This window comes from Carassius auratus, chromosome 26, assembly GCF_003368295.1.
Source record: "Carassius auratus strain Wakin chromosome 26, ASM336829v1, whole genome shotgun sequence".
NCBI classification, from domain to species: domain Eukaryota; kingdom Metazoa; phylum Chordata; class Actinopteri; order Cypriniformes; family Cyprinidae; genus Carassius; species Carassius auratus.
The window spans coordinates 12,872,846-12,892,414 of NC_039268.1; the positions used below are offsets into that span (position 1 = coordinate 12,872,846).

At 36.9% G+C, this 19,569-nt stretch overlaps 1 protein-coding gene across 1 annotated transcript in view; it reads left to right on the forward strand.

The window, feature by feature from the left end:
• Positions 1-19,569, forward strand: part of LOC113044355 (vang-like protein 1) — a 109,795-nt gene that overhangs the window by 22,422 nt on the left and 67,804 nt on the right. The window contains exon 2 of the mRNA XM_026204285.1: positions 575-830. Coding sequence (XP_026060070.1) covers positions 760-830 — 71 coding nt within the window. The 5' untranslated portion in view covers positions 575-759. The remainder of the gene's footprint in view (positions 1-574; positions 831-19,569) is intronic.

Below are 19,569 nucleotides of genomic sequence, written 5' to 3' on the forward strand. Positions count from 1 at the left end.
GCAAATGTGGGGCTGAGCATTTCGTGTTTTGGTAAAGCCATAACCGTAGTGGTGGCATCTTGTGTTATGTCACGGTGAATGAATATACATTGACTAGATGGCATTTACATCTCTAGTCCTCGAGACTCACCTCCCAGAATGTTTTAGATGTCTCACTATTCAACACACTAAGCTGATAAATTTAATTAGTGAGACATCTAAAACATTCTGATAGGTGGGTCCCTGGGAGGTTTACACTATACTGAGATCCGTTCACAATGCATATGTGGACAGCATCTGGATACTGGTCACATGTTAATGGCAATTGTAAATACTGCTTGAGTAGCTGTATGTAGTTTGCTTTGATAAATCAGATTTGGGGCCCGTTAACACTCGTATTTAATGTGGTTCAATTGTGAGCAGGGATGTACACAGAACAGAGACACACAATTAGACACGGGAAACAAATAGGAATCTGGGGAAAAAAATAAAATCTCTTGACTGGAATACAGGAAACAGGAGTGTCAGCTGTATTCTGCTGCTCTCGATTTGACTTTTAGTCCCACAACTAAAAATCTAACTCTTGTCTTTTCAGAATGAACCCTGCTGGTGTAAAGCCTCCAGGCACACATCCAGGATTGAGAACTGACAGATTACTCTCATTGTTCATCTGCTGAGTAAGCTCCTTCTGATAAGACTCTCTAAAAACTTCTGCCTGCCCTTCATCCTGTCAACATCAAAAAAGCCCTCAGCCATTTGCTGGGGCAAAACAGTGCCACCATGGATACAGAGTCCACCTACTCTGGCTACTCGTACTACTCCGGACGGTCGAGGGGATCTCACAGACATGGGTAAGAGTTTCCATGAGGGTCTCTTTCTCTTTCAGCTTCCTTTATGCATGTCAGTTGTTGAGTGGCAAGTTTTAAAGACACTGCAGTGTGATATGCAGCAGGTCACTGGATACTGTCTCCCCTCTGTCTGCCTGTCTTATCTTATCTTATCATTGTCACTCTTTCATTTTCCCTTTCTCTGATAAATTTTTCTTATTTATCAGATGATTTATCAGCCCAACATCTAGTTATTTACAGTATTCATGTCTCTGTTTCTGAATCACTATCATTCTCCATTGGTGTCAGCATATTGAAAGATAAACTTGAAGAAAATGAAGGTAACTTTTGGGAATCCTTTAAGTTTAATCAACTTTTAATCAACCATTTTATATTTTTTCCTTCCAGTTGGTTTGTGTTACAGTAATTCAATGCATTGAATTAAAAAATAATGAATTTACATATATCCTGTAGATCTAAGTTCAGTAAGCTTGCATTTAGAAGTTTAGTTGAACACAAATATTGACTCAAAAGAAGTTGAAATATTTCTAACATGAGATGTCCAGCAGGTTTTTACATGTTTTTATTTACAACATGCATTTTCATGTTCGGCAACATTTTCACCCTGGGTGAAAATTTCAACCTTACTTCAGCACATTTAAACCTGACAGCAATATTTATGTTGGTTTGGGAAAAAGCAATACAACAATAATTGAGATTATCATGAAAGCATGATTTGCATAGTTATGGGGAAACACAGTCCTGGTCAGTAATGACCAGTCACTAGTGATTTAGGACAAGTGGTGGTAAGTAACAAAGTAAAAATACTTTGCTACATTACTTAAGTATTTTTTTCGTGGATCTGTACTCCGATACATTTCCCCATGCCCGCTTCAAGTATTTATTACACTGATTTTACAAACCAATGAAAAATTTGGTTTTCTTTTGAAAAAAAGAACACACGACTTCGCGAGTTCTTTGCCAACATACGCTTGCGCAGCAGTTAGTTCGAGGTGGAAGATGATCGCTAAAATAAGTGAGTGTAGCTCTTGCTGCCCGCAATGATCCCGAGATTCCCGACAGGGATCACCCATGGCCATATCTCAAGGATATGTTTGAATTCACTGAAGTCAAGGGAGATTCTGAGATGTCTTCTTTGCCTGCCACGGGTGAATGAAATTTCAGTAGGCTGTGTCGAATGCGATTTTCTTGCTCATCTCATCAGTAACGCTCCTGTAATTAGTAGTATATATTTCCAACACATGCGTTCAGATCAGGGTTGCCAGGTTTTCACAACAAATCCTGACCAGTTGCTTCTCTAAACTAGTCCAAAACTAGCCAAAAACGCGTTTCCAGGAGGTTCCCCGATAAAAATTGCTTCCAGGGGTTAAAATATACGTTAATTGGAAGGGTTGTCTTGGTAAAAGTCACATTTTAGGCGTTAAATATCAAGTTATTGGGATTGGGTTTTCTTCGATCAGCGGACATGTGTTGCCAAGTCTGTGGTTGTTTTTCATGTCCGCAGGTCGAAGCGACAATACCAATAACGTGATATTTAGCCCCTAAAATGCGAATGTCAGAATTTTCATTTTTGGGAGAACTAACTCTTTAAAGAGGTGATTCTTCCTCATTGATATTCTGAAACAGTCTTACCATGTATCTTGCATATTTTCTGTTTGATGCAGCTATGATGTTATGCAACATGTCTATTGAAAGTTCAATCCCTATAGCCTACTGCGATAAGGTTCTTCATTGTCTCTTTTGATTTTAAATCTAACAAATTCTTAAGTATCTAATCCCATCATTTGTTCAATTAAAACACTGCATATCACTCCCAAAACAACTGATCTGCTTAATTATTGATATTTACAGTTAATTTGAATATTTACTTTTTACTTCCGGTACTTAAGTATGTTTTAAATCGGATACTTTTAAGTAATGTTTGAATGGAGGACTTTCTACTTTTACTGGAGTCATTTTTTATTTAGATACATCTACTTTTACTTGAGTATAAATTTTGAGTACTTTTACCACCCGTTTAGGACTTAGGACAATGTCAGTCTATGCTGAAATTAAAAGGATGTAATGATAATAGCCTTTCTGCAGTACTAGTTTTGCCAAGTAATGACTCAATGTGGTACCTGTGAACTGACTGTCTGACTGACAGACAACTGCTTTCAAATGCTGATATGCTATGAAGAACACCTGCATTTTGCAGTATATGGCTGGCTGTGCATAAATGCATATGACGGATCAGCTACTTGGTCGGAATGCCCACCTTGCCATGTATTAGCCTAATGCAAATAAAGTTGGCTGTCTTGAATGTAAACAGATGGGTCACAAATGCTTGTCAAATGTTTGACAGGTCAGTACTGTGCCTGTGCTTCAGGCCTTGTCATGTAAATGTGATGCTTTGGAGTCTGGAAGTTTGCACACAAACTGTTGATATTGATCCCTCTTTCAATCTCAAGCAATCTTTGCACAACTCCAGCGCTGAGTAGACCCTCGTTTGTGAGGCATTTGAGTCTGGTGTAAAATGTTATGCATGTCAAATGTTTGACAAGTCATTTCTATGTCTGTGCCAGTGCTTCAGGCCTTGTCATGTAGATGTGATGCTTACTTTGTCTGGAACCTGGAAGTTTGTACACAAAACATTGGTATTGATCCCTCTTTCAGAAGCAATCTTTATAACATATATATATATATATATATATATATATATATATATATATATATATATATATATATATATATATATATATATATATATATATATATATATGAAGCCGAATACCTTATTCGAAAAAGCATGAATAATGACTTCAAAAATGAATAACGGATAACGAATAATTCTACATAAATACTCGGCTGTGGCTGCAGGACAGGCTGGTGTTTACTAGATTCACAGGTGAGCCAGGGGATCAGCACTATATTTTACACAAACCTTTGAATTCACTTAGTGAGTGTGTGAAGTGAATGCACGTAAACTTTATGAATGAAAAGAGCACAAATCAAACACCGCATTGCTGTTGCGACGCCGTACATCTCTCAGAAATCAGAGCTTGGCAAGAGTAGGGCTGATATTTCTTAAAAATTACATCATACACGTTCTACTATTTAAACCTTACAGGCTATGGTATGATACACGAATGAATAAGCACAGCGCGATTGCCTATCAAATAGCCACGTTCCTATCTCTGCGCTTCTCCATCTCTCAAAAACCAAAAGAGCTCTCTGTCAAGAGTATAGGCTAATTAAATAGATACATTTTCTTCTAGGCCTACATGTTTGCTTCCTTAACGTTTGCTAAGGAAGTGAAAACAGGAGTCTTCACTGTATGAATGTAACTTTTTTTTGTTTCTTAAAGCTACAAAAGTCCTTCACTCAAGAGCAGTGTGATTATAAATTTGTCTTTTGTTGTTTGATTAATAAGCACACAGTTGCAGCAGGAAAATAGTCCGCTGTCACTTTAAGAGCCGCACGGACCCAAATTACCGTAACACACGTATTTTAATTCTCAACTCTTTACATTCATTTATTACATGACCGACGAAGGTATACATGAATAATCATTAAGCGCAGCATTTTGACACATTTTTGCATGTATTTGAGTGTTTAGGCGTGCACCTTGAGCTAAATGATGACTTTACATGTTTGTGTTCTGTTCCGTCTGTAAGCGCATATCTCTTCCTGAGGAGCAGCGAAAGTTCTCTTTCAAGCTTTTAAAAACATGAATAAATATACTTTTATAAATAAAGCATGTCCCATTATATAATTAATTAGTCCAACGAACCTTCGGTACTACATAATGCGTACCACGTACCGAACCGAAAGCCTTATACCGAACGGTTCAATACGAATACGCGTATCGTTACACACACACACACACACACACACACACACACACACACACACACACACACACACACACACACACACACATATATATATATATTCTTGAACAGTCTTGAAGTAGTTCCCCGAGAGATGCTTAGCACTAGTTGGCCCTTTTGCCTTCTGTCTGCGGTCCAGCTCATCCCTAAACCATCTCGATTGGGTTCAGGTCCGGTGACTGTGGAGGCCAGGCCATCTGGAGCAGCACCCCATCTATATATATATATATATATATATATATATACATACATGTGTGTGTGTGTGTGTGCGTGTGTGTGTGTGTGTGTGTGTGTGTGTGTGTGTGTATATATATATATATATATACTAGTGGTGGGCCGTTATTGCCGTTAACGTGCTGCGTTAGTGCGAGACTCTTATTGGGCGATAAAAAAAATATCGCCGTTAATCTATTCTCAAAGTTGGGTTGGGAGCTGGGTCTATACTAAGCAAGCTATGATAACTTTCACCTTGAGCCTAAAAAGATGATCAGGACAGTTGACGGGCCACTGCTGCGCATCGTCATGAAAGCTTATCTTTCTCACGTGTTGTTAAGCCGTACCGCTTGTCGATTTAAACATTAAAGCATCCAAAAACCAGACGCGGAAAAGCTGAACAGAGTAGCGCGTGCCGTTAGGTGTGCACGAGAGAGAGAGCGGCGTATCACGGACAGCGACACTGAACCGAGCTCTCTTCTGCGAAGTTCACCTCGAAGTTCCTCCTGCACCTGAACGAACAAATGCAAATTGCAGTTTGAACAAACAAAAATATGTGAACATATTTCAATGCGAACAAAACACTAGAACATCGAATTTGCTTATTTTTGCTCTTGTGCCGACAAATACATACAAAATATGTCAAAATATCCACCTTGGAAATTATGCTCGAAAAAACTGTCAGTTATTTCTTAAGTGAAAGTAAACAGTTGAGGTAAAAAATGTGTATTATATTGGATGCGTTCATGGTCTCTTAAAGTGACCGCCCCTAATTTAGCTACTGGCTGCTGTAATGTTAATCCAAGAAAATGAAAATGAAAATCACTCACTGCTCTGGACTGAATTTCTTTGTAGTTTTAACAGTCAAACCAAAAGTTATTCAGAAACCAGATATAATTTTTGATATATATAGCAAAACTGTAATAATGTGAGAAATGTTGAAGGTGTCTGAATAAATGTAGGTTTGATTGTGTATTTCATTTTTACATTGAAGACTATCCAGTGCTATTATTTGTTTTCTGTACCTTGACACCTACAAACTTGAAAAAAAAACTTAAACATTGGTGTGAAACAGTAGTAATGTTGTTTGCACCTTGTGCAATGTGGAATTAGTTTACAGCTTTTTCAAGCACTTTGTGATGCATTTTGGAAACAGGAGATGAGCCCCTTTTCTAATGCACCACCTAGCTTGATAAACCCCTTCTCAAAGACTTACTGTTTGTCAATTTTATTTGGGTAACACTTATTCTGAATGCCTTCGTCAGAATTCGAATGAGCCATTTGAATCTAGATTAATTTCAAGACCACAGTGAGATTAATCTAGATTAAAAAAATTAATCTATGCCCACCTCTAATATATACACGTATACGTGTGTGTGTGTGTGTATGTATGTATATATATATATATATATATATATATATATATATATATATACACTCACACACACACACACATATATATGCATGTGTGTTAGAGCTGTCACTATTGAGAAAAATCTAATTCGAACGGATATCGAATATCATGCAATGTATTCTAATATATTCTAATATCTACGTGCCCGCCCCAGCCCAACACCCCCCCCCCACGCATAAAAAAAGTTGCCTAATGCAAATTCAATCATAAATTTATTAACAGTAAGTCATAAACAGACATCTGGATTATTATTAGTTTTTTACTTAATGTTTGCAACATCAGCTTATCAACTTAGAATATCAACTTATATGAAGTGCCACTATGCATATCCCACAACATTAGGCTAAATGAAAAAAGAAAAAAAAAAACTATTCAGAACAGGCACAAACAATAACGTGACAACTTAACCTGTTAGCCCGCAACCCCCATTATGGGACTGACAGCTGAAAGTGCTCTTCCTAACTTTTAATTGTAACAGTTTCCTACTTCAGTGTGTTACAAACATAGTATTGGTGTCTTTGGAAAGAAGACACTTTGGGCTTTACTTTTTATCAACCAGATTTGTTAATGCTCAAAAATTATTAAAAGTTATTGACACTGAAGTGCCTTGACATTTTTTTTTTTAACCACACTTTTTTATTTGATATAAAAATACATTAAATGAGTCCTGGAGCAATCTAGAAAAGTAATTGGTTGAAAGCCACATGTCTCATGAGTTTCTATTTCAAATCTGAATAAGATATCATGAAAAATGAGACTCCTGCATATATTTTTCTTAGACTGTCTAGACCCCCCACCCCCCAAATATAAGAAAATATATTTCCCAATAGTATTGAAGGCTTCTACAAAACTATTTAGTCAGTAAACATACCACTGCATAGTTTTTTTCAATTATAAAACACTAGACAGAAACTTAGACATCATATAAGTGATTTATTTGAGCACTAGAAAAATACAATAAGAATAATAATAAAAAAAAAAAAGATGTAACTTTGTTTGCCAATTACAGAAAATCCTGAGATTGCTACAAATTCAGCATTTACAATAAATTACGATGCAAATGAGTGTTGATGTGCTGATGGCCACTTATACAAATGGTAATAACATAAATGTGCCAAAGTAAATAATCCAGTCTCTGTATTCATATAGACGCGTTCACTTTGATAGCCGTGATCATACAGTCATAGCGAGCTGATTTAGGCTGATATGCACTCAGATAGTAATAATGCAGATATGTTCACATTCAACATAAAACACACTCTCACATTTATAAAAACTGTTGAAAAATAAAAAAAACCAAGAAAAAGGCGATCCCTATAATTTCCGCCTCCATCAGCTCACAGGTGTGTCAGAGCGTGTCACGAGGGAGCGCCAAAATTCAAATATACTATCTTTTCGCCTATCTTTCATTCAATCTTTTTTCAGGTGGATTGTCTCATTCTGTTTGTGACACTGTACGCTGCAAAACCATGCTATTTTTGTACTACCAAGACGCAGTTTCCGACCGTGACTTATTCCATAACGGACGCAAACAGTTCTGTCGCTGAAGAACCGAAATGTAAAGAAAGGAATTATGATCCTTATTACAACATTAATGCTTCGTTGGACCAAACGTGCTTCATGAGATGTCGTTCAGTGGACCCTTACCTTTCTAACTAAACCGGGATTTACAGCTGTGGATGTGTTTATGACTCGTTATTACGACGGATCTGGTATATACAGCGTTTCTAATGTTCATGTTCTTATGTGTACTGCTTACACAAATGTAGCAAATACAGTCTTTATAAGCTTTCCATTGAAAAACAGCGATCTGTCGTCGATGCTTGAGGCTTAGATCTTTATAATGATACATAGTTTGTCAAGATTAAATTTGTCCCGTTTCATTTAATCTATTCGTAAACACTGACATGTGCAAGTTGAGAGGCGTTCAGGATGAGGGCGTCTGGGTGCTGGCTAAGAGGCATATAGCCTAGCCTAATTCATTTCTTAATATTGTTTGCAAAAAACACCAGTCTATCAACTTGATCTGGATTAAGTGCGGCTCTATTTAAAATGTTCCCTGCGGTGGAACGCACAGACGTGTCACGTGCCTGGCTACTAGCTTTTATTCGCTTGATTGGGTCATGGGCCTAAGCTACAATACGTCTAGAGTGCCCTCTACTGGATAAGATGCCAAAGAATAAAATAAAAAACAAACTGTCTAATCATAGACTGTAAAAAATGCGCTACACATGGCATTTTGAAATGACGGATATTTCACGTCATGTTCGAATGCATTTTCGAATATCAAATAAAAAGTGACAGCCCTAATGTGTGTGTGTGTGTGTGTGTATATATATATATATATATATATATATATATATATATGTGTGTGTGTGTGTGTGTGTGTGTGTGTGTGTGTGTAAAACATTAAATATTTTTTTTCATTTTTTTTTTCTTTTTAATTGTTCTGTATTGCTTTTTTCCATTTCAATTTTTTCAACTCCTTTTTTACAGTTACATTTTATATTATATTTTAAAAGCATGTCTAATTAAAATCATGAAGCGTTTATATTATCACATTAATTTATTTAAAGTTTAACAACAATTTCATGTTCAGGGCCCTAGGAAATGTACAATAAATTTTCACTATATTATTTATATTTTTTATTGTTACCAAATTCTTTGTTTTAGCATGTGTAATTATTTGAATGTGTAAACCACTTAATTTATTAATTAATTTTTTTTCTTAAAGTAGCGTTATGAATTTGTTTTTTCCTCAGAAATTGTGTTGTGTATTTAAATTTTTCTGATTATCAAATTAAACTTTTTTTGGCAAACAAAGGGGATTTACTATTACAATTAAAACATGGAAGAAATATGTGATTAATCTTTAAAAAAAAAAAAAAATTTTAGTAGTAGTAGGGGGACTTTTATTTTGATGGGTTGGCGTGAATACATTTACAGTTCTGTGTATTTGATGTGACACTACTTTTACTCAAATCATTCATGTTCAAGTCCTCATTTAGTGAGACGGCAGACTGAAATCACCATGAGCGTCATGGTGTCACTCTTCAGTGTATGTGTAGTAAATGTAACCGTGCGTCTGCGCTATTCATTAACAGAGATACGCAGAACATGCAGGATTCTTATTTAATTTTTTTATGGCTGTATATTTACAAATAACATACATATTGTGATTTGAAGTGTAATGACCTACTTTTTTATTGATTAATTCACAGTTTGAAACATTCTGTGACACGTTAAACTGTGAATTCTGCATTTATGACTGGATAAAAACTACACTGCGTGATTTTCCCGCTTGTCAAGCGTCCACTTGCCTGATGTGAATATAAAATATCTTACATACCACCACTGGTGAAAGGACCAGTGTCATGCAAATATATTTGAAAGGTCTGGGCGAAGATATAGTCATGTTCCAGTCAGATCTCGCGAGATCTCATGGCACCCCTAGTAAACAGATCAGGGTGTACTGTCCCGAATCGTACCATACTGTACTGACCCATACCATTCATTGGATATGAGCCATAAATTGCATCTTGAAACTAATTTTAATTTTGCTCAAAAATAGACAAATGTATCTATGATAATCACATAGGATATGATTATGCCTCAAATTACTTCCTCATTGCTAAACATCATTTATCAAAACAACCAAGCTTAGTAGTCTGACAGTTCTTCACTACCAAACTGGTTTGATCCAGCTGTTTAAACGTTGCTTGCTAAATGACTTATGCTGAATGACTACTACTACTACTACTATTATTATTTTTAATATTATTATTATTATTTTCTGTGCACACAAACAATGGTACACTCACTGAATAAATGCATGCTGCAAATCATTAAGTGCACTGCTAATCTATAGGACATACTAGGCTAGGTGAGAGTAGAAGAAGTGCATTGCATGTGAAACATGAAACTGGTTATCCTGGTTTCACCTTTGTCACCCTGCCAAGCTTTGATTTATGGTCACCAGTATCTGGAGAAACCATAATTTACTGTCAAACCTAGTAATGCATGCTGTCAGATTCCACACACATACGTGCTCAGTTACAAACACTGCAAATTTGCAGTGCAACACAGTAAGACTGGCTCCACGTACTGTTGCATGAAATGTCTTCAGATGGAAGAAAGTTTGTAACGGAGCAGCGTCAAAATTAAATCATTACCAACCAATTGTGTGTAATTATTAGGGATGTAATGATTCACACAAGTCATGATTCGATTCACAATCCGATTTGATTATTATTTTATTTTTTTTATAAAATGATTTAAGACGAATTAAATTAAAAGTTCAATATGTGAAATGTTTTGTTATATTGTTTATAAGTCTTCAAATCCCGATAGCAATCATTTAAGTTAAGTGATTTTCTGTGGAAGGTGTAGGACCAAGAAAATACCAAGCTCGGCCCGAGCGATTTAAATCTCTTTCCTACCTGCCTGTCAACGAATGTATCTGCATACCTCTGCGCACCCTTTTCACAGTTTTGTAGTACTTTTAAAGTTTTCTCGCTGGTCAATGACACATGTTGTAGCCCAGCAGTTCCCATGCATGTCTTACTCAGTTAACACACCTGATTCAGATGACCAACTCAAGCTACATGAATGAACTGTGTTCCAATCGATATTATACCTACACCGTGTTTATTGCTCCCTACTCCCTGAGCAGGGGTTTAGTTCACTTCGGAACATGGACTGGAATTGGGAAGCGCTGATGTAGCCTATTGTAGTAAGGTTGTCTCTGGTATTCTGCTCTGTGAGCATAAATGCATTCAGGGGGCGTGGCTTTGGACAGTGATTGCAGGGAGCATGGGACATTCGCTTTCAGTGCTATCAGAATTCGCCTACATCGAACAGCCAGTTTGGACTACATCCCTCTACTTCATTAATGACGTCACTAGAACAGTTTTTTGACTAACCTCTGCCCACAGGAATACACAAAAAAGGGGGCGGGGTCTTGTTGCGCTCCCATGGAGAAGAAGAAGAGTTGCGTTTTTAGATTGTGTTTGTCACCATGTTGTCGAAACGCTGTTATTTTCATCTCTGAGTCCAATCACCTTTGTTTTGCCTTCCCAGGGACACTGTACATAGAGATCAATGGTTACAATATATGTTTAACTTGGTTCCCGAAAATTATAATCCACATGTAAAACTATGTGCAGCACATTTTGCTGAGGACAGCTTCCTCAATCTCAATCAGTTTAATGCCGAATTCGCACAAAGATTATTCTTGAAAGATGGAGCAGTTCCCTCTTTGTCTGGAGAAGGCGTTGTTTAAGGACCACAACTGGTAAGTGTATTTTAATTTGGTTTGTTTAACAGTTTCTGTAACTTATTACACAAAGGGCAACGCTGTTTAGCTTTAACTAGATGGTAGGGCTGTGCAAAAAATCGAATGCGATTTTCATGCGGATCTCATCAAAGGCGATTAGAAGTACATCTCTAGCACGTGCGTTCAGATCAGGATTGCCAGGTTTTCAAAACAAATCCTGCCCATTTGCTTCTCAAAACTAGTCAAAAACTAGCCTAATCGTGTTTCCAGGAGGGCAACGTGCGCTAAGCTGCTGTCGAATCACAACACCAGAACCGCTGGCCCAATCAGAACTCGTTACATATTTCTGAAGGAGGGACTTCATAAAACAAAGGAAGACATCAGCCCGTTTCTATGACAGTGAAAACAGAGGTATACAGAGAAGTAAATTGTGTGAAAAATACAGTGTTTTTTCATGCACAAAACATGAACACGTTATTGCATACTGTAAACACAATCAGAGCTTCAAAAAAACATGAAAAACGGTACCTTTAATCGTTACATCCCTAGTTATTATTATAGGTAATTTGCCTTTTGATATTTTTAAATGGTTGGATTTCTCTCATTTATTCCTCGTATAGCAGTTTTCCAGAAATCAGACCTCACAGCATGTTAAATCAGCATGATTTAATATCATAATTTAAAAAGTTCTGGGAAAAAAATTATCGTATTAAGTATGATAAGCCATGTGATCTGACAGCAAAACAAACAAAAATCCGGTGATGGTTGGACTCATTTTGTTCCAATATATAAAGCTCTAGATCTTACGTTATGCCTTAAGCCGCGTTTCCACCGCAGGAACTTTACCCAGGAACTAGGGACTTTGGCCTGGTACTTGGTGTGTTTCCACCGCAGGAACCAGGAACCAGGAACCAGGAACTAAATAAAGTTCTGGGTAAAAAAAAATGCCCCTCAGAAAGTCCCTGCTGGCGAGGTGGTACTTTTTCAAAGTTCTGGAACATTCGGGGGCGGGACTTTGGCGCTAAACATTCTGATTGGTTGAGTTCACGCAGCATTGGTTGAGTTCAACCACCATTTATTCGGATCAACATTTTCAAAATATTACTGTTATTGTGTCCTGAAATGTAATTTTAAAAGTATTTCAGGTGAGAATGTAGTTGTTTAAAACTCAAATCTGTGGTTTATTTATAAAGACAGCGCCTATTTAAAAATGTGTTTCGTCGATGTCTCTTTAGTGGTTAAACATAACATAATTCAGCTGCGGGGTAAATCTAACAGGTTTTCTTTGGTCTGTATTCAATTTATCTATATGTTAAAATGAAAATAAAAAAGGCAAATTTATATAATATTTCGTTTCATTGTAATGGCTGCATATACACATATCCCTGAACTAAGTAAATTTCTGCAGCTGTTATTATGCTTAAATGAAAACCAAAGGAGGCAGTGGTATTTTATATCCTATTTCGTTTTATTGTAAATAGACAGAGAGGAAAATTACAGGATTCGCGTCATCGCTGACATCACACTCCCCAGTCGAATGCACGAAGTCAGAACTAACTACCGATGATGCACGTCCAAAATCAGCGTAACTTTTTTTTTTTTTTTTTTTTTTTTAATCAGCGGTACTTTGTATTGAGAAACGCGCAGACCTACGTCACCATTCTATTTGCCTAATCAACATGGTACTTTACACCGTGGTGGAAACGCAGAAAGCAACAGGTCTGGGGGGAAAAAAGTTCCTGGGAAAAAAACGCAGACACAGACTAAGCTTGATGACGTCAGCAACCTGTCTGACAGATGTAGATCTTCTAGTAGCTTTACGTGCAAACTGCCATCGTTAATCTTGCAGAGATGGCGAGCTTGAGCAGGGAGTTCTTTGGCGTGAGTGAGCAGGAGTAAGTATTCTGATTAATTATTTTGTATAGTATTTTAAAATGTAACGCCAGTACGCCATATTAACCTCTTAAACTCTGCAGACCCGGTACCGGGTCCGAAAATAGCATGCCACATGTTTGTGTCTCATTTGCATATCCTTCCTTATATGGCATTTGCCCAAAAATGGGTTCATTTGAAAGCTTAGAGTGTTTTCTTTACAAAGAATACCATTAATTGGGGTTTTATGATACATAAAGTAGTCAAATTAAGCTAAGAAATATATTTCCCCCCCCATAAATTTCCATCTAACGATTGCGAATACGTTTTCGTAAGAATGTGTATTTAAAATATTTTTCACAAAACAGTCAAGTCATATATCACAAGAAAGCTCTCATTCTCAGGAATCTGATGATGTAGTTCATTTTATTGTGTGACAATCACAGATCGAATGATCTTCAACAGAATCGCGATGTAAAATTTCTCACCTTATTATTTATACATTTTGCACCGCTTCAGTCAGCCGCAAACAGCCACGCATACCTATATACTCGATATAATCTTTTAGATTAGAATCTCTTCTTTCAAACAAGACCATTTTTACGTTTCTGCGTGCTTCCATTGCTGAGATATAAAGCGTTTTGTACAAGTGCGCAAAAGAGCTCCAAGAGCTGTATGATTGACAAGATCTCTAACTCATATAGATGGGTCTAAATGTCTTTCTTCTGTTATAGACGTCTGACCTCTTTTGTGAAGCGCTATTTGTCCTAATTGCTGTCATTCACAAGTCGTTATCTCCAATCGAAGGTGTGAATTCAGCACCGCGGGGGTGCTGGAACTGGACAGCGACTGCCCACTCGTTTCCGCTTGTCTGACGCGCTGGGGTGTCTGGGAAACTGAGTCTTTGGCTGCTTCTAAACAAAGGACACGCGAGGAAAAAACTACTAATGGCCGACGCTCCGGATTTATAATGCATAATATTCATAAAACAAGTTACGGGTGGCCAACTTCGCCGTGGAGAGGTCAGGACGCGCATCTGGTAAGCCTATACGCGTGCTACTCGCTTTCATACATTTGATTCTTTATTCTGAGGCTTGGAAGCTTCGCTAGCAATAAGCTAATATGTTTATTTTCATAACTGTGCAGTGTTCGACCGCATCTCAGTGAATGTACAGTAATCCGTACAGTACTGGGGGAATAAACATAAATTAGTTTGTTGACGCTCCGAAGTTCGCGCAAAAGCTTCGGGGAGCTTGTTTACGCTATATAGAAACCGAAACCAAAATACACGCTGATAAAAAATCAAAATATGAAATATGAAAGAGACGGCGAGGTCTCTCAATCTCTACACGATGCAGAATAGACATAAATGAAACGATATGAATCTGGAGATTGTGGATTCTATTTTAGATTGTGATAGACCAGATATTTTGTATAATTTTATGCATGTAGCTATTGTGTAATATGACAATTCTCTTTCAAAGACTGTTCAGAAAACCCACACACAAAAAAAGCACATTGTATTGAGATGGTTCATCATATGTGAAACAACATAAATAATACTATTTGTCACAAACAGCAGCTTTTTATGTAACTTCTGAGTGTTTTCTGTCAAATAATATACAGAGATCACATTATTCCATACTGCAAGTGTGCAAAAGATGACTTCATACTTATTTAGACAAAAATTTTATACAAAAATGGTATTATTCCTTCCTTCAGTTGGAATAGAATAACTTTTGCATAGATTAGGATAGAAAGAAATTTCTGTTTTCCTCTAATAGCAGACAGTTGGAAGAATCACAAGACATTGGTCTGAAGTTGCCAGCCCCTTCAATGCCTGAGTTATACCATTTCAAACTTCAGTTTACACAAAAAAAATAAAAAAGCGCCTTGTTTTTTTCCCTATTTATTATAACACAGACAGCATATATTGTCATTTTTATCAATTTCAACAGTGTTTTATGTAATTTCAAAGGGTTTCCTTTGAAATTATACCAAACTTTCTGAGCCTACACTGTAGCATTAGTATAGGCAGCCATTCAAAATTAGGTAGGAAAATGAAAAACGGAAATCCCCAAAATAGCATTTGTGCATGTTAATTGCCTGCGAGATTCTCATCCTGTCTGTACGGTAATTTCTCTACTGTGCGACAGTGAGTCGAGTGGTTATGACGCAATCGTTAGCCTATTTTTACAAAAACAGTTTCCACGGGGCCATAATGTAATATAGAAGGTAATGGAGCCCTTTATACATTGTCGTGTATCTTTAGAAATAAATAATGTACAAATTATTGGAGTCTTTAATCGCCTCAGATGTAAAGTTATTCGCTGTCAAAGTGACGCCAAAATGAATGGGAGTCAATGGGATGCAAACGCAAGTGAAGTTCTGCTACAAGATGGCGGCACGCGGCCGACTTCAACTTCCGGGCGACTTCTTTCCCACCTGGTTTTGACAGGATTGAGAGCATTGCTGTTTAGAATAAACCTGTACACAGTATTTTACAATGACTAGGATATTATAGTGGTTATTTTGCTGTCTGTTGTAGCATCATGCTCTGATTTTTTTAAGCCCAAAATGAAAAGTTTGATAACCATTTAAAGAAGTGCTGCAACGTTTCGTCGACGTCATCGATAACGTCGACTACCAAAATAGGTCGACGTGCGTGAAATGCGTCGACGCGTCACACTGTTTGTTTACATCTCACGTAATGGCATACTGGGAATGGAGAAAGTTGCATTATATAACAAAAACAGAGACCACTGTTTGGTGTATACTTTAAACAGAGGACAAATAAAATGGCCCTTAGTTCCCTTCACAAAACCGATATGGACCACGGCAGCACAACATCTTTGCGCTCTCCGGTATTACGGTTTAACTGGTTACCGTGTGATCTGGTGACCAACTTCCTGGTTCAGGTCTGATATTGTGGTGTATTTTGCCGGTTCTCCAAAGAATCGAACTCAGTCAGGGATTTTTCTCTCAGAATAAAAGACTTTATGTTAAGCAAAACAAAGCCGAGAGGTCCTTGCAATGAGATCTCCTGAATGCTATTTGGTTTCTCATTATATACCCTATTCAGGGTGTTTCCAAATAGTCAGTCTTTTCCTTATGCTTGCAATTTTGATTCCTCCCTAGAGAGGAGAGGCCCCTACTTGTTTTGGTATAACGAAAGGCCCCCTTTCTGTATGTCTGACCATATGTTTCTAATCAGTTCTGAACATTCCAGCACGTAAGCATATTCCTTTCTATCCATTACCTATAGGATTATAATGGAAAAACAACTAGCAACAAAAAAGGCTAGATTCACATTGATTATTCTTGATTGATTAAAATCTTATTAATAAAAATCTTCCACATATTTTCCCCTTTGAGACTTAATAAGTTTCACATTTGATTATTCTTATCCAGAGTGCTACTCCATAATCCAGTTATATTAGTTACACTACCTAGTGACTAAATTAGTCACATTGTATTATCCCCAGTGACTAGATTATGAAATTCCACTCTGAGGGATTACTGGAACCAAACATCTCTCTCCTAATTTGACAAGGAGTGAGTAAAAGATCCAGTCTCCCTAACCCCTCTTTTAATAGTAAACATTTATAAATGCATGAATGTGCAAATGGTTCAGCATTTGCCTGGTTATCACAGTTATGTATAAAAGGCATACAAATACATACATCACATCACACATTGAATATCACAAGATTATAAGAGTTGATCTTCAGCTTAGATACCTTATGTATCAATTTCCCATTATCTTGACATCTTTGAATTTAATTTGCTTAACTGTGGCTTTGACTAGTGACCTCAATATAAGAAGTATACATTAAAATAGTAAATCTCCTGTCAATAATGCAATTCCTAAAAACTTTCCCAATTTAGTTATAAACTATGCTCCACATGCTCCTAACTGTAAATCAAGCCAGTCTTACATTTTATTATCTTTTCCAACATTTTCTTTATCTACCATTCTTAGCCTTTTCAATTTGATCAGTTCTTCATTAAATGGTCCCTTCTATAAATACAGCATTGTCCCCCAAACATAACACATACTTTTCCTTCTTCAATTCACAAATCTTGAGCTTTTCTTTTTTGCTCCTTTCATTCTATTTGTTGCATCCAATTGCTCTATTTTCCCTTCCAATCTTCCTACATCCATATTTCCCTTCTCATAACCTTCAAATTCTTCATCTACCGTTACTTAACATTCTCTTTCCACCTTTTCTTTTCTATTTGTTGGCTCATATCTGCTCCCAAGTATTTTGATCTCAGTAGCAGTCCCATCACTCTCTCATTCCATCTTCACCAGGGAGACTCTTTGCGAGTCGTTGCAATGGTCTTTCCCTCGTTGGCAAGGGTGGGTCGTTACTAGCACGCCCTTCATCCCTCACTTCATGCTGTGTGGAGTTGTTGAAGCTGGTTGGCATCTTTTAAGGTTAGAGATGTGAACTCAGGTGTCACGCTGTAACCGTTTTGCTGATTAATGCAAGGCTCTCCCTTGAGATCATAACTGCACTCTCACTGGTTCTCTTTTATGGAGCGAAGCATTCCTTGGCCTTACTAGAACTGCTGTCATTTGTAAATGGAAAACGTAAGAATTTTTTGTTAGTGTTATCAAGCATGCTAATTTGCTCATCTTGCTAGTCGTCCTTCTTGGTGTAACCTGTGAAAATGTAATGTGGGTTGAGGGCTGTCTTGGCCCCTTTTTGAGCTTTAACAATTCCAGTGCTGTCCTTATAATGAGAAAAGGGTGAATGCCCATTTGTTTATAATATAACAAAGAATTTGGTTTTACTCCGTTATCAGCATACTTACTATTGTTAAATTAATTTCCACTTTATTCTCAACAATTTGCTTATTCAGTTCTCTCTCTTTTGTTTTTTTTTTTTGTAAACTGAGTTCCACTATATCACTGGATAATTTATCTATCTTGCTCAGTAGCATAGGTCTTTTGCCCTGGAAAACACTCATCCCACTGTATTTATTTTAACAGTCAGAATAATAATATTTCATCCTTTTGACACAATCAGGTCCATCATGATATGCTGAAAAGAAAGTTAGATGTGGGGTAGACAGAGCAAGCTTGCGTTGCTCTGCCTTCCCATGTTATACACTGCGCATGTGTGGCACTGTTTTTCTTTCTGCCACAACAAAGACCTAGGTACTGACCAGGAAACTTAACCAAATTCATCCATGGTCATTATTTTACTGGGCATAAGTTTGCCCTGTGGGCCAGCATTCAAATGTGTATACAGCTGTTTGGGCAAATTGATTGAATTGCCTCAGTGTCTCGTCAGACACTCTCTTTCATGCCATACAACACCATCATTCATACTTTTTCACACACTTTCACTCCCCATTTTTGCCAAAAACTTTACTTTTCTATCTTTCCTTCCTTTTTCCAAAATCTCATAGATGAATTTGTTTAGAATATTAGGCCTAGGCATTGGGCATTTGAGAGAGCCAATTATCATTTCTCAAATGTCATGTGTTTGTCTAATTTAAAGTTTAGTCAAATACTTTTTTGTTATTGTTCATGAGCAACTCTGAGAAGAGGATTGGAGATCTCTGTAAATCTTGGATCCATGGCCATCAACATTTCCATCTTGTTATCCCCAGTGATTACAGCATATGTGATTTCATGATTTTAGAATTTTTTTTTTTCATTCATTATTATTTTATTCAGTTTTACCTTAGAAAATTACAAAATGGAGTGACCAATATTTCTATTTTGTCAACCATATATTTTTTTTCTATTGTTCATCAAGATTTTTTTTTTATTCTCTTCTTTCCCAAAGAGCTCAGCATGGTTGTCAAGTATTCAGTTGTGATTTTCCCCCAGTTGGTTAATGAAACCGTCTTACTCTGCCAAACCCAGCTCCATGTTTATCTGATTGGTGAGTCAAGTACTCACTTCTGTCTGTCAAAATATTATTATCATTATTATTTTTTTTTTTTAAGACATAAGGCTGGACTGGAACCTATTGAAAAGCAGATTGAGAGAGTTAGTTAAAACACAGAATTTAAGGAAGTGCTGTGAGTCCAGTGAATAATCAAGATTAAAACATAGTAAATAAAATAATGAAATAA